The 16,728-nt window shown below is 46.7% G+C and overlaps 1 protein-coding gene across 5 annotated transcripts in view; it reads left to right on the top strand.

Annotated features, from left to right (window-relative positions):
- Positions 1-16,728, top strand: part of UNC79 (unc-79 subunit of NALCN channel complex) — a 302,015-nt gene that overhangs the window by 191,012 nt on the left and 94,275 nt on the right. For all 5 annotated transcript variants that reach the window (XM_077268206.1, XM_077268222.1, XM_077268215.1 and 2 more), the window contains one exon: positions 14,563-14,764. In XM_077268206.1, the coding sequence (XP_077124321.1) occupies positions 14,563-14,764 (202 nt within the window). The remainder of the gene's footprint in view (positions 1-14,562; positions 14,765-16,728) is intronic.

The raw sequence follows: 16,728 nt of genomic DNA on the forward strand, positions 1-16,728 counted from the left end.
TTTGAAACCCCGTTCCTCTGGTGATCCCATTCAGCAGGTTAAAATCGTCATCTCTCTGCTGCGTGGTGACCCTCAGGACTGGGCATTCTCCCTTGAATCAGGGGATCCGGCATTGCTTAATGTAGATGCATTTTTTCAAGCGCTCGGATTATTGTATGACGAACCTAATTCTGTGGATCATGCAGAAAAAACCTTGTTGGCCCTATGTCAGGGTCAGGAAGCGGCAGAATTATACTGCCAGAAATTTAGAAAATGGTCTGTGCTCACTAAATGGAATGAGGATGCTCTGGCAGCAATTTTCAGAAAGGGTCTTTCTGAAGCCCTTAAAGATGTTATGGTGGGGTTTCCCACGCCTGCTGGTTTGAGCGAATCTATGTCTCTAGCCATTCAGATTGATCGGCGCCTGCGCGAGCGCAAAGTTGTGCACCATATGGCAGTGTCCTCTGAGCGGAGTCCTGAGCCTATGCAATGTGATAGGATTTTGACTAGAGCAGAACGGCAGGGATTCAGACGTCAGAATGGGCTGTGTTTTTACTGTGGTGATTCTGCTCATGTTATTTCTGATTGCCCTAAGCGTACTAAGAGGGTCGCTAGGTCTGTTACCATCAGTACTGTACAGCCTAAATTTCTCTTATCTGTGACCCTGATTTGCTCATTATCGTCCTTTTCTGTCATGGCATTTGTGGATTCAGGCGCTGCCCTGAACTTAATGGACTTGGAATTCGCCAGGCGCTGTGGTTTTTCCTTGCAGCCTTTGCAGAGCCCTATTCCTTTGAGGGGGATTGATGCTACACCGTTGGCCAAGAATAAACCTCAGTATTGGACTCAGCTGACCATGTGCATGGCTCCAGCACATCAGGAAGATTGCCGTTTTCTGGTGTTGCATAACTTGCATGATGTTGTCGTACTGGGTTTTCCATGGTTACAGGAACATAATCCGGTGCTGGATTGGAAATCTATGTCTGTGACTAGTTGGGGTTGTCAAGGGGTACATTGTGACGTTCCTTTGATGTCAATTTCCTCTTCCCCCTCTTCTGAAGTCCCTAAGTTTTTGTCGGATTTCCAGGATGTATTTGATGAGCCCAAGTCCAGTTCCCTTCCTCCACATAGGGACTGTGATTGTGCTATTAACTTGATTCCTGGCTGTAAGTTCCCTAAGGGCCGACTTTTCAATCTGTCTGTGCCAGAGCATGCCGCCATGCGGACTTATGTCAAGGAGTCTTTGGAGAAGGGGCATATTCGGCCGTCCTCGTCACCATTGGGAGCGGGATTCTTTTTTGTTGCCAAGAAGGATGGCTCCTTGAGACCCTGTATTGATTATCGCCTTCTTAATAAGATCACGGTCAAATTCCAATACCCTTTACCTTTGCTTTCTGATTTGTTTGCTCGGATTAAGGGGGCTAGTTGGTTTACTAAGATTGACCTTCGAGGGGCATATAATCTTGTTCGTATTAAACAGGGTGACAAATGGAAAACTGCATTTAATACGCCCGAAGGCCATTTTGAATACCTTGTGATGCCTTTCGGGCTTTCTAATGCTCCTTCTGTATTTCAGTCCTTCATGCATGATATTTTCCGCAATTATCTTGATAAATTCATGATTGTGTATTTGGATGATATTTTGATTTTTTCCGATGATTGGGAGTCTCATGTGAAGCAGGTCAGGATGGTATTCCAGATCCTTCGTGATAATGCTTTATTTGTGAAGGGGTCTAAAGGTACCTTCACACGAAACGACATTATAACGATATCGCTAGCAATCCGTGACGTTGCAGCGTCCTCGCTAGCGATATCGTTTCGTTTGACACGCAGCAGCGATCAGGATCCTGCTGTGATGTCGCTGGTCGCTGAATAAAGTCCAGAACTTTATTTGGTCGTCCGATCGCTGTGTATCGTTGTGTTTGAAAGCAAAAGCAACGATACCAGCGATATTTTACACTGGTAACCAGGGTAAACATCGGGTTACTAAGCGCAGGGCCGCGCTTAGTTACCCGATGTTTACCCTGGTTACTAGCGTAAAATGTAAAAAAAACAAACAGCACATACTCACATTGCGTCCCCTGCAGTCTGCTTCCTCCTCTGACTCAGCGCCGCAAAGTGAAAGTGAAAGCAGCACAGCGGTGACGTCACCGCTCTGCTCTCACTGTACGGCGCTCAGTCAGTCAGGAAGTGGACGCAGGGGGACGTGAATGTAAGTATGTGCTGTTTGTTTTTTTTAGATTTTACGCTGGTAACCAGGGTAAACATCGGGTTACTAAGCGCGGCCCTGCGCTTAGTTACCCGATGTTTACCCTGGTTACCCGGGGACCTCGGCATAGTTGATCGCTGGAGAGCGGTCTGTGTGACAGCTCTCCAGCGACCAAACAGCGACGCTGCAGCGATCGACATCGTTGTCGCTATCGCTGCAGCGTCGCTTCGTGTGAAGGTACCTTTAGTGCCTATTTGGAGTTCAGAAGGTCTCTTTTTTTGGGTTTTATTTTTTCTCCCTCATCTATAGAAATGGATCCTGTTAAGGTCCAAGCCATTCATGACTGGATTCAACCCACATCGGTTAAGAGCCTTCAGATATTTTTGGGCTTTGCTAATTTTTATCGCCGTTTCATTGCCAACTTTTCCAGTGTGGTTAAGCCCCTGACCGATTTGACGAAGAAAGGCGCTGATGTGACGAATTGGTCCTCTGCGGCTGTTGAGGCCTTTCAGGAGCTTAAACGCCGATTTACTTCTGCCCCTGTGTTGCGTCAGCCAGATATTTCTCTTCCTTTTCAGGTTGAGGTTGACGCTTCTGAGATTGGGGCAGGGGCCGTTTTGTCTCAGAGGAATTCTGATGGTTCTTTGATGAAACCATGTGCTTTTTTTCCAGAAAGTTTTCGCCTGCGGAGCGCAATTATGACATTGGCAATCGGGAGTTGTTGGCTATGAAGTGGGCATTTGAGGAGTGGCGACATTGGCTTGAGGGAGCCAAGCACCGCGTTGTGGTCTTGACCGATCATAAGAATCTGATTTACCTCGAGTCGGCCAAGCGGCTGAACCCTAGACAGGCTCGATGGTCCCTGTTTTTCTCCCGTTTTGATTTTGTGGTCTCGTATCTTCCGGGTTCTAAGAATGTTGAGGCTGATGCCCTCTCTAGGAGTTTTTTGCCTGATTCTCCTGGAGTCCTTGAGCCGGTTGGCATTCTTAAAGAAGGGGTGATTCTTTCTGCCATCTCCCCTGATTTGCGGCGAGTGCTTCAGGAATTTCAGGCTGATAAACCTGACCGCTGTCCAGTGGGGAAGCTGTTTGTTCCTGATAGATGGACTAGTAAGGTAATTTCTGAGGTTCATTGTTCAGTGTTGGCTGATCATCCTGGGATTTTTGGTACCAGAGATTTGGTTGCTAGGTCCTTTTGGTGGCCTTCCTTGTCGCGGGATGTGCGTTCTTTTGTGCAGTCCTGTGGGACTTGTGCCCGGGCCAAGCCTTGCTGTTCCCGCGCTAGTGGGTTGCTTTTGCCTTTGCCGGTCCCTGAGAGGCCCTGGCTGCATATTTCCATGGATTTTATTTCGGATCTTCCTGTTTCCCAGAAGATGTCTGTTATCTGGGTGGTTTGTGACCGGTTCTCTAAAATGGTCCATTTGGTACCTTTGCCTAAATTGCCTTCCTCCTCTGATTTGGTTCCATTGTTTTTTCAGCATGTGGTTTGTTTGCATGGCATTCCGGATAATATTGTGTCTGACAGAGGTTCCCAGTTTGTTTCTAGGTTTTGGCGGGCCTTTTGTGCTAGGATGGGCATTGATTTGTCTTTTTCTTCGGCGTTCCATCCTCAGACAAATGGCCAAACTGAGCGAACTAATCAGACCTTGGAAACCTATTTGAGATGCTTTGTGTCTGCTGATCAGGATGATTGGGTGGCTTTCTTGCCGTTGGCCGAGTTTGCCCTTAATAATCGGGCTAGTTCGGCTACTTTGGTTTCGCCTTTCTTTTGTAATTTTGGTTTTCATCCTCGTTTTTCTTCGGGGCAGGTTGAGTCTTCTGATTGTCCTGGTGTGGATTCTGTGGTGGACAGGTTACAGCAGATTTGGACTCATGTGGTAGACAATTTGACGTTGTCTCAGGAAAAGGCTCAACGTTTTGCTAACTGCCGTCGGTGTGTTGGTCCCCGGCTTCGGGTGGGGGATTTAGTCTGGTTATCTTCTCGTCATGTTCCTATGAAGGTTTCTTCCCCTAAGTTCAAACCTCGGTTTATTGGTCCTTATAAGATTTCTGAGATTATCAATCCGGTATCTTTTCGTTTGGCCCTTCCAGCCTCTTTTGCCATCCATAATGTTTTCCATAGATCTTTCTTGCGGAGATATGTGGTGCCCGTTGTTCCCTCTGTTGATCCTCCTGCCCCGGTGTTGGTTGAAGGGGAGTTGGAATATGTGGTGGAGAAAATTTTGGATTCTCGTTTTTCGAGGCGGAGTCTTCAGTATCTTGTCAAGTGGAAGGGTTATGGCCAGGAGGATAATTCTTGGGTTGTTGCCCCCGATGTCCATGCCGCCGATTTGGTTCGTGCCTTTCACTTGGCTCGTCCTGATCGGCCTGGGGGCTCTGGTGTGGGTTTGGTGACCCCTCCTCAAGGGGGGGGGGGGGTACTGTTGTGAATCCCGCTCTTGGGCTCCCTCGGGTGGTTGAAAGTGGCACTTTTGTGAGTTCTGCTCTTGGTCTCCCTCCGGTGGATTTAAGTGGAACTGCTGCTCCTTGGATTTAGCAGTCAGCAGCTGCTTCCACTGATCGTCTATTCTGGCTCGGCTATTTATCCTGGCTCTATCCTTCAGCCTGTGCCAGTTGTCAATGGTTCCTGCTTGGATTCACATCTCTCTTGGATTTCCCTGATATTCTGACCAGTTCAGCAAAGATAAGTCCTTGCTTGGTTCTTTTGCTTTCCACTTGTTGTGGACTTAATCGTTCAGCACATTCTATGTTTTTTCTAGTCCAGCTTGTCAGTATGGATTTATTCAGTTAAGCTGGAAGCTCTGGGAAGCAGATTTACCCTCCGCACCTTTAGTCAGGTGTGGAGATTTTTGTAAACTCTGTGGTGGATTTTTCTAGTTTTTAATACTGACCGCACAGCATTCTGTCCTGTTCTATCTATCTAGCTAGATTGGCCTCCTTTGCTACATCCTAGTTTCATTCTGTGTATGTCATTTCCCTCTCCACTCACAGTCAATATTTTTGGGGGGCTGTCTGTCCTTTGGGAATTTTCTCTGAGGCAAGATAGCTTTCCTGTTTCTATCTTTAGGGGTAGTTAGTCCTCCAGCTGTGACGAGGTGTCTAGGGAGTGACAGGAACATCCCACGGCTACTTCTAGTGTTGTGTTAAGCTCAGGAACTGCGGTCAGTAAAGGTACCACCTCCTCCAGAGCACGTCCCATGTTGCTCCTAAACCACCAGTTCATAACACCTATGTCCTTTTCCCTTCCTTCCATTCTTGGTTTTCTACAAACAGGGCTTGCCTCGGGTCTATCACTCAGTACTCTTAAGGGGCAAGTTTCCGCTCTGTACATTCTTTTTCAATGGAATCAGGCTTCTAGTTCCCAGGTAAAGACTTTTCTTCAAGGAGTCGCCCAAATGGCACCTCCTTATAGTCGTCCGATAGATCCATGGGATCTTAACCTTTTCTTTGGCACACTCCAGCGTTCTCCGTTTGAGCCCATTCAAGACATTCCGTTTTCTGTCCTGTCATGGAGAGTTGCTTTCTTAGTTGCCATTACGTCCATCAGGAGAGATTCTGAGTTAGCGGCATTATCTTGCCATTCTCCGTTCCTGATTCTACATCAGGACAAGGTAGTTCTCAGATCCGTTCCTTCCTTCCTACCTAAGGTGGTCTCTTCATTTCACGTTAATTTTTTAAACCATTAACTTTTTATTGTTTTATAAAGTCATACTTTACAACAATTTAACCTTCAATCATCGTACATCATTACAATATCTTTCTCAATCATTTATCAACTAAACATAATATTAATTTCTCCTTCGCCTCACTGGAGGACACAGGACCATTGGTGTTATGCTGCTGCCACTAGGAGGCTGACACTAAGTTAATACAAAGAAAGTTAGCTCCTCCCCTGGAGTACACATCCTCATGCTGGCTCCCAGATAACCAGTTCATGCTTAGTGTCCATAGGAGGCACATGGGTCTTCTATTCAGACCAAAAACTTTTTTTTATTTTTACTTTTAATTTTTAATTCTTAAGATTCTTTACCTGGATGAAGGGGCGACCTATCCTTTCAAGGCTCTGATCTCCCCGAACCAACAACAGTGTCGCCTCCACGTATCCTCTCCTGCGACATGGGATGCCATGCCTGTGCTGATTTTTAGGGGCGACGGGTCTCTTAAAGGGCACAGATCTCCCCGCTCCATCAACAGGTGAGCACATGGAGTGTTGCCTCCATGTATCCTCTTCCTCAGCCAGGCCTAATGCTGGGCAACCAGCCCTGTCTACCAGGATTGAACCCCTTGGATGCACAGAGGCACCCTCTGTTTTGGCGTCCATGCAGCCCCGACGGTCTAGCAGATGAAGCAAGGAGGCAGACAGTTCCTCTCCATCTCTTTATGAAAGGGAGAGTGGATTGAGGGTCTTTAACCTTATCCCTGCACCGTCCAAAAATCACCAGCGAGAGCAGCTGCACAATGGAGTTACCTGCACTACAGCAAAGGTACCTGCAGCATCGTCTGAAGGACACCTCCAGTCTCTCCGGGTAAGCTCTGAGAAGGAGGGTGGCCTCTGAGCAGTCCAAGCACAGGCAGCAGACGTTTCCTGGCTGGGGAGGCGTTTTTCTATTTTTCAGGCCTGGGTAAAAATTTAGTGCCTACTTTGGCCTTCTGCAGACCAAAGCTCCGCCCCCACTATGACGTGTTCTGGTGGCCCCACCCACTTTTTTGGCGCTTCTCGTTCTGAACGAGAGGCGCCATGAAATCTCGTTGGCCATCTTCCTACACCCTGTCGCAAGCTGACAGTGCCTCTGGATGCTCAAGAAGCCTCCAGCTTGCCCGGATAGCACTGCATTAGCTCTCTCTTTCAGTATCCTTTCCTCTGTGGGAACCCTGATTAAGGGGGCACATAGGAGTATATCATGTCCCAGCCTTAGGCACCTAAAAAGTCCCATAAGACTCTTACAGTCTTCTTCACTTCATGTAACTCCTGCCAGTCTGCGTTTCCAAAAGCTCAGAGTTCGCCGCTCTGCAAAGCTGTGACTCCAAATGTGCTCAGGAGCCCCCCGCTGACACTGAGCCCAGTGTCCTTAGTCCCCCTGAGTGGGTCTCGTCTCTGTCGTAATCTATGACTTCTCTGGCCAAAGCGCTTGAATCCTTCAGTGTTTTTTTCTGGGGATCGTGGAGTTCGCACATCTGACGCAGAGGGACCCTCCCCTACACAGGAACAGTCGGCTAGCAGGGGCCGCACACAATGTAGAAACTTGCAAGCTTCTAGGAGACTCATACGTAGTATGTCTCCCGTACAATCACGTGCTATGGAGTCCGTGAGCTCTGTTTCTCGTTCTCCCTCTCCAGACGTTGGTAGATTCTGAGTATGAATGGGAGGTCTCCTTAGATCTGGATTCGCCAGACTTTCAGAGGATGGTTGATTCTCTGATAGAAGCCGTCAACCATACTCTGAAGGTTGATGAAGACTCCGGCTCTGTACCGGATCACGCTGTGTGCTTCAAAAAAGCTAAGCGGCCTCATAGAACATTCGCCATTCACTCTGAGTTTCGGGTCATAGTTAATCAACACAGGGAACGATCGGATAAGTGCTTTACAGGACAAAAACGGCTTGAGGCAAAGTACCCTTTCTCAGCCGATCTGAGAAAAGATTGTGCCGAGTACCCTGTAATAGACCTGCCAGTCTCTCGCCTGGCATGCAAAACCCTTCTATCCCTGCCGGACAGATCATCTATTAAAAATCCCACAGCGTGCCAGATTGAAAATTTGGCTCGATCTGTCTTCAAGGCCTCAGATGGGGCTCTATATCCTTCCTTCGCTGCAGCGTGGGTAGCTAAAGCAATGGTTTCCTGGTCGGAGACCTTAGCTTATTCCATTCAGAGCAGTAATCTTCCTCCGGAGGCAGAGCAGCTGGCTTGCCAGATTTCTCAGGCAGGAGATTACCTGGTACACGCTTCTTTGGATGCGGCTAGCTGTGCTTCTCTGTCAGCGGCAAATGCCATCACCATCAGAAGGACTTTATGACTCAGAGAATGGAAAGTCTCTGACATCTCTTCCTTACCAGAGTGGGCGTTTATATGGAGAGAAGCTGGATCAGTTTATCTCGGATGCTACGGGAGGAAAGAGCAAATTTCTTCCCCAGCAGAAGTTTAGGCGTCCTTTTCGGCGTCCACAACAAATCCGTTTCCGATCCTTTCGCGCCAATCCGGTTTGGTCCACTACCACTACCTCTTTAGGATCAGGATGCTCTCCATGCAGGAACCCTGACATCCTATAGGTCCAGTCAGCAATGGAAGTGTTGGCCCAAGCAGTTTGAATCTAAGGGGTCTAGGTCCCAGAGATTTTCTGCCCAATGACTCATGGAGTTATCCGGTCGACACCAGCAGGGTAGGCGGTTGCCTGCTTCTTTTTCACCGGGTCTGTCTTCCAGATACAAAATCGATTTTTCTTTCCGTCCCCCAGCTCGTTTCTTTCCTTCCCGGCTTCCCACATTGCGCATTGCAATGTGACCTTGTGCATGCGCAGTGTGCTTTGCCCAATTGTGGGCAAAGCCGAAAAGCAGTATGGCGCATGCGACAGAACTGCGCCGTACTGCTTTTCGGCTTTGCCTGCAGTTGGGCAAGCATACTGCACATGCGCAAGGTTACATTGCAATGCGCACACGCAAAATCTGTACGCGCTCTGCGAGATTCACGGTGAAGAATGCGTTCATCAAGCCGAGGAGGGGTGGAGTGAGGGAACAGAGGCAACGCCCATCGGACCGGACTGAACAGATTAACATACAGCGCGGGACAAATAAAAAAGGTTTTATGGGTGATGGGTGTCAGGGGGTTTCAAATGTAGATGTGGAATACATACCTGACAATCAATTAAATAATATTTTTAGCTGATTGAGCAAAAAAGTGGTGACAGGTTCCCTTTAACTTAGTGGCAGCAGCATACACCCACGGTCTGTGTCCCCCAATGAGTGGCTCGGAGAAAATAATTTTACGGTGAGTATACAAAAATCCCTATTTTAAACATAACTAAATATTATGGGAAAAAGAAGGGGGAAGGGGTGACATCAGATTATTATACCTGTATATTACCATTAATAACCCTATTACATTTCTATGACAACAGTGTTTAGTCTGAATGATAGCCAGCTATCCCATTTCCTGAGGTATAATATTGTATTATTGGTGGATGAAGCAATTATTTTCTCCGATAAACAATTGTCATTTGCCAATGCTACAATTTCAGTTAATGATGGACATTTGGGTTTTTTCCAATATCCTGAAATCTTAATTTTAGTAGCTATGAGAATGTGCACAATCACTGTCCGGAACTCGTGCGAAATTAAATCCAGGTCAATGGCCAGAAGCGCCTGCTATTTCCTAATTTTCATTGGGATGCCACTAATTTGAGACACTAGATAGATTGCATCCCAAAGCTGCTTTACTTTATGGCAATTCCACCAGACATGCATCATATCTGCGTTAGCATCTCCGCACCTCCGGCACACATCTGAGGAGTTGCGGTAGATCTTGGACAATCTGTATGGTGTGAAGTACCACCTGTATAGCAGCTTTCTGGCCTTCTCCAGGTGATAGGGAAACACTCTAAGTGCACCAATCATTGAGAAGGATGTCTGCCATTGCCCCAGGGTAATCGGGGTAATCCCGCACTATAGATCCTTTTCCCATTTGTGGAGATACATGTCCAAAGACGGGAACGTCTCCTCCAGCATATGGTTGTAGCTTATGGATAGCGCTCTTATCTGCCGCACTGGGGTGAGGAGCATTGTATATAGTTTGGAAGGTTGTGAGAATATTATATCTTTTTTTCCCTGTTGGAAATGTCTTAGTTGTAAATATTTCTGATCTTTATGTGGAAGGTGGTATTTCTCCCTGATCATAGAGAAGGATAACAATATTCCTTCCTCATACATGTCCCCAATCAGTAGGACTCCCAGAGATTTCCAGTTTTGGATCTGGAGGTCCAGAATACACCGTTCCAAAGTCTCTATGGGGCTTTAGAGGGCACCAATTTAATAGTGTGCACTTTATTGATCAGTATGCTCCACACTGCCGATTTGCATAGAATTTTGGAAAATTGTTGTCATGTGAGGGGTTAGTATGTCTTAAAATATTTTGAAGTATTCGCTCATTAGTCGCTCTTTAGTCCATCAGGGCCGGGGGACTTGTTATTTTTCATTGCTTGTTTGCTGTATTTCTGCCTGGGATATTGGTTGGTTTAATATATGTAATGTGTCCGCTGGCATTTTAGGGAGTCGTACCCTCTCTAAGAATTGATTTATCAGTTGAGGGGTGGGTTGTGGTATTGTGGTGTTTTCCTGTAGATTGTGAAGGTATGCGTAGTAGTTTGAGAAGGTATTGGCAATTTCCTTAGGGTTATATATTACCGTATGTTTTTTCGACGTTCTGTATGTGGGATAACCTTTGTTTGATCATTTTGGCTTTGATTTTGTTGGCTAGTATTTTGCCTGCTTTGTTTCCTTGTCAGTAATATCTGGCTTTGCTTTTCCATAGATTATGTTCGTATTTGTGTTGGAGCAGTTGGTATAGTTCATGCCTTAGTTCCTGTAGTTGTTGGAAAATTATATTTGTGGGGCTATGTTTGCATCTCTTCTAGTGCCGCTATGTTTTGATTTCCTTTATTTGGCATAATCTCGCTTTTTTATTTTGGGACGCTATTTGGAATAGTTTACCCCGGATGTAGGCCTTGTGAGCGCACCGTATTGTTGGTGAGGAGACATCAGGTGTTATTAATTGAGACATATTCTGTTAGTATCTCCTGTAATTGGAGCCCAATTTTATGGGATGTAATTAAATAATTATTTACTCTCCATGGGGAATATGTCGGGTAGTTGTACCCCTCTGTAATTTGACAGGAGATGGGGGGGGTTATCCAACCAGGTGATGTTCCCTATCGTGGCCGTTTGGACATCCTGTAATAACCATTTATCTGTGACCATTAGATCAGTTCTAGAGTAGCCTCTATGTGAGTGTGAGTAGGAGGTGTATTCCCGCTCGGAGGCTGCAGAACCCGCTAGACATCATAGAGTTCTTCCGCTAGGAGGGTCTGAGAGAGTGATCGGGTATTTTTTTTCTTTTGAGGGTGTACCGATTTGTCAATGTTGAGGCAAGGGGTGATATTAAAGTCCCCGCAGACTAAAAGGGCACCTTTTTTAACCTTTACTACTACAGCCAGGGTGTCTTTAAGAAATAGAACCTGCTTGGAATTAGGGGCGTAAATAGAGTAGTAGTAGTACAATTGTGTAGGTCTTGTTATTTATGCTGCAGACTAGGCCCTCATTGTCCACTATGCTAGTGATTAGCTGGAAGGTGACTTGTGTTTTTTATTGCAATTACTACTCTTTTTTTGTCAATTGCATGGGAGTGAAATACATTTGGGAAGTTTCTATTCTGCAGTCTGTGGGCGTCAGTGCTATTTAGGTGGGTTTCCTGAATGCATAATACGTCGGCTTTTAGGGATTGGGCCTCTTTCCATAGAAGGGATCTTTTGAACAGACTATTCAGCCCTTTTACGTTAATGCTGGGGATGTGAAGAACCATATACAAATTACAGATAAAATCTGTATGTCACCACTAGACAAAAATGGGGGAATAACAAAAAACAAATCTTAGATTTCTGAAAAACGGTACCAGTTTCAAAAATAGAGTTCAGTTCTAAGGGACCCTTGTCCCTCCTGGATATGCTCCGTTATCCAGTGTATAGTGGGGGATATTGAGGGAAACGAAAATTCTCCTCTCCTGCCTCTGCAGACCATTGTAAAAGATAGTCTTCTGTTCTCTTGTTCATGTCCACTCTTTCATCAGTGTGGATGGCTTCTTCTTTGACGGGGATCTGGTCTCTTCGTCCACAATCGCCAGTGACCACTGCTGCAGCAGAGTCATGGCCTCTCGGGGGTGTTGTCAGGACCTTCATGGCTCCATTCTTGGTGTCGATCAGCTTCACCGGGTAGCCCTACTTGTACACAATCCTGTTGTCTCGTAAGATCTTGGTGGCTGTGGAGAACTCCCGCCTCCTGTTCAGGGTGACGGCAGAGAGGTTGGTGAACACCAGGATGCCCCTAAACCTCTCCGGGAGCTCTGGTCAGCCCACCGCTGCTTTACTGATGGCTTCTTTGAAGTGGAAAAAATGAAATTGGACAATTACATCCCTGGGTGTAGAGGTGGGGGCACTTTCTGTGTGCTCTGTCTGTTATGAGGTCTTGTTGCTCCGCTTCCGGGACTAGTGTGGTAAAAAAATTCTGTTAGGAACTCCTTCAATGTGTCCGCAGCAACGCTTTCTGGTATCCCCCTGAAGCGCAGATTGCTGCGTCTGGAGTGGTCCACCAGCTTCAGTTTTAGGCCGGGGTCACACTTGCGAGTTCAACGCAAGAAACTTGCACGTGTCGCTCGCATCAAGTCCCGGCACTGCCGCCGGTACTCGGGACCGTAGCGTGCGGCTACATGTATTTCTGTACAGCTGAACGCTCCATTCCCGAGTGCTGGGACTTGATGCGAGAGACTCGCGCGAGTTTCTCGCATTGATCTCGCAAGTGTGACAACGGCCTTAGAGCGGTGATCTCCTCATCTGCCTCATTGTGAGCGTCCACTAAGTGGTTGTGGGCTGTGGTGAACTCCTCCAGCTTCTCCTCAATGTGTACTGTTCTATCCCCTATGTGCACAATGTCTTTCTGTAGTGCAGTGAAGGCTGAGGTAATATCACTATGTATAGCCTGCTTTAGCTCGCCTAGCAGGGACTTTAGTGTGGCCTCTGTGATGGGGGCAGAGCTGTGTCCTGTGTCAGGTGCATATACTTGTGGTTTGGTGCCTGATTTCTCTGAACTCTTGGATGGTGATCTGGCCAGCTCCTCCTGTGCCTTCTCCATACCACTGATGCTCCTCTCTGATGAGGTCTGACCCAGTGTCAGAAGATCAGACCCCCCCCCCCCCACAGCGCTCCACACTGCCGCCGGCCGCATGGTGAGTGCTGCGGCGGCCATCTTGATTTTTCCCGGGCGCAGGTACAAAGACCGCGATCCTGCCCGGCGCTGCTCCCCTGCTCCTGGTAATGCGCCCCATCGCCGACCAGAGCGTGCCTGAGGCCAGGGCTTCCTGGGCAGTTCGTCACCAGGCCTCAGCTTTACAGATTTGTATGGCCGCGACCTGGTCATCTTTGCACACCTTCTAGAGGTTTTAAAGGGTTCATACCCATACTTCGTCTGATGCAGGCCTGGGAAGGAAGGTGCAGCAGGCGGCGGATATGCATCGGCCGACCTAAGTCTGTTTCCTTTGCATTCCTTTTGTTCCCACCCTTGGGACTGCTTTGGGATGTCTCATGGTTATCGATATCCCTCAGTGAAGTGATAAAAGAGGGATTTTTGGTACTCACCGTAAAATCTCTTTCTTGGAGCGTTCATTGGGGGACACAATACCCTCCCTAGCTACCTCTATAGGGCCAATGTGCTTTTGTTGTTGGGTTGGTACATATGTTGAGTTTTGGTTGCTTCTCCTATTGCTTTAACACTAACTGAGGTTCTTTGTGCCTGTCGGTGGGTGTATAGTGCTGAGGAGGAGCTATTTTCCTTTTTTGCCTAATGTCAGCCTCCTAGCGACAGCAGCATACACCCATAATTACCTGTGTCCCCCAATGAAGGCTCCAAGAAAGAGATTATACGGTGAGTACCAAAATCCCTCTTTTGCAGCACTTTTCTTAAGGTGCTCATGCTAATTAGCTGTAGTTCAGCTGAGTCTACAAATTAAGCGGTCAGTTATCTACTGTGTTAGGCTTCTTTCACACTTCAGTTGTTTGGCGTCAGTCACTTCCGACATAGTGACGGATCGACGGATCCGTCACAATTGTTGAGAAAACGGTTCTAACGGATCCGGTTTTTTGACGGATCCGTTACTTGGGGGTTGTCTGGGAAAAGTATCTACTTTTTGGAGCATGCGCAATTGAAAAAGCGGATTGGGGCGACGGTCGCGACGGATCCGTCGCCCATAGGCGGCCATTCTATGGAATGACGGACGCGACGGATCCACCGCGAACCGTCATTTCGGCGTTGACAAAAAACGTTTCAATGTCTGTCTATGTCTAGACAACGTCCGCCAAATTTCGACGGATCCGTCGCATGACGGATGGAACGGACGACCATCCGTCACAATCCGTCGCCAATGCAAGTCTATGGGAAAATAACGGATCCGCCCAAAAAAAATGACGGATCCGTTATTTGAGGAAACTGGCGGTTTTAGACTGACGCCAAACAACTGAAGTGTGAAAGAGGCCTAAGGAGGTGTCCTGCCTCTACAATGAAGAATCAGAGATATTACGTTTAAAGTGCATTTTTCCAACTTTGCTCTTTTTCACTCTTTACAGGGTCTTTGCCTTTGCCTGGATTTCCAGTTTGACACTGTGGTGAAGGATCGGCCGACAATCCTCAGCAAGCTGCTTCTCCTTCATTTCCTGAAGCAAGACATCCCTGCTTTGAGCTGGGAGTTCTTTGTGAACAGATTTGATACATTGTCCCTGGAGGCTCAGCTACACCTTGATTGCAACAAGGAATTCCCATTCCCTACAAGTGAGGCCTGGGCTATGTATTAATCCATGTCCCGAAAGTTCCTAAAATTCTCTTTTCCTGGTGCAGTCGCTATGTACATGCATTACATTACTGACCCTTACACTGATCCTGAGTTACATCCTGTATTATACTTTAGAACTGCACTCACTATTCTGCTGGTGCCATCACTAAGTACATACATTACATTACTGATCCTGAGTTACATCATGTATTATACTCCAGAGCTGCACTCACTATTCTGCTGGTGGAGTCACTGTGTACATACATTACATTACTGACCCTGTGCTGATCCTGAGTTACAGACTGTATTATACTCCAGAGCTGCACTCACTACTCTGCTGGTGCAGTCACTGTGTACATACATTACATTACTGATCCTGAGTTACATCCTGTATTATATTCCTGAGCTGCACTCACTATTCTGCTGGGGCAGGTAAAAAATAATAATAATAATAATATGAATCCCATTGTAGCGGTGGCAAGTGGGGTTCATATTTGTATTGTCCGTGACATCAAGTCCACGGCTTAGTAATGGAGAGGCGTTTATAAGACATCTATCCATTACTAATCATATACCTTATTTTTTGGACTATAAGACGCACTTGTTTCCTCCCAAAATGTGGAGGAAAATGGGTGGTGGTGGTGCGTCTTATAGTCCAGATATATTGGCTCTGTCTGTGGTGGGGACGTGGGGCATGGAGGGCAATGAATATTCATTTCTTCCTGGAATCCTGGTATGATTGTTTAGCCCCATCCCCTTGCTGGTTTGATTGGCCCCATCCTTGCTGGTATGATTGGCCCTATCCCAGTCCTGGTATACATGTCCCCATCAGAAAAGATTAAAAAAAACCAACTTTACTCTTACCTTCCTCCGCTCCCTCGCAGTCACAGCGTCCTGCTCCAGTGCCAGCAGCTGCTTAATGCTTGTAAGCATCGCATGGCAGTGACATCATGCGCTGCTCACAAGCAGAGCACAGCTGCCGGAATACTCACCAGGTGTTCATCAGAGATCGCGGTGAGTATTCATTCCTCTTCAGTAGCGTGCACTGTCAGCCGCCTGCTTCCTGCTGCTACTGACGGTCACGTGTGCCGATACTTAAGAGAAATGAATATTCAGAATACCAGAATAAGGATGGGGCCATGCATACCAGGATGGGGATGAGGGCCATGCATACCAGGATAGGGATGAAGGAACCATAGTTACCAGGATAGGTGATCTTAAGTACAGAATTTACCACATTTTTTGCTTCAGTTTTTTTCCCCCAATTTCCTCCTCTAAAACCTAGGTGCATCTTATGGTCCGGTGCGTCTTATAGTCCGAATAATACGGTAGCTACATTGTAAATAAGCACACAGCAGTAATAAAGTATTTTATTTAAAATAAAACAAAACATTTTTACTTTTTTTATTTAAAAATAACAAACCTCAGTGAGATCACCGCTAGCACCGTGAGACTGCTGGTGCAGTCACTATGTACATATATTACATTACTGATCCTGTACTGATCCTGAGATATGTCCTGCATTATACCCCAGAGCTGCACTCACTATTCTGCTGGTGCAGTCATTGTGTACATACATTAAATTACTGATCCTGTACCGATCCTGAGTTACCTCCTGTATTATACTCCAGAGCTGCACTCACTATTCAGCTATTACAGTCACTGTGTACATTCATTACATTACTGATCCTGAGTTACATCCTGTATTATACTCCAGAGCTGCACTCACTAGTCTGCTGGTGAAATCACTGTGTACATTCATTGCATTACTGATTCAGTAGTGATCCTGAGTTAGATCCTGTATTATATTCCAGAGCTGCACTCACTATTCTGCTGGTGCAGGTAAAAAATAATGATAATAATATGAACCCCACTGTAGCGGTGGCAAGTGGGGTTCATATTTGTGGGGTTGATATCTTTGTATTGTCCGGTGATGTCAAGCCCACGGATTAGTAATGGAGAG

Source organism: Ranitomeya variabilis, chromosome 1, assembly GCF_051348905.1.
Source record: "Ranitomeya variabilis isolate aRanVar5 chromosome 1, aRanVar5.hap1, whole genome shotgun sequence".
Lineage (NCBI taxonomy): Eukaryota > Metazoa > Chordata > Amphibia > Anura > Dendrobatidae > Ranitomeya > Ranitomeya variabilis.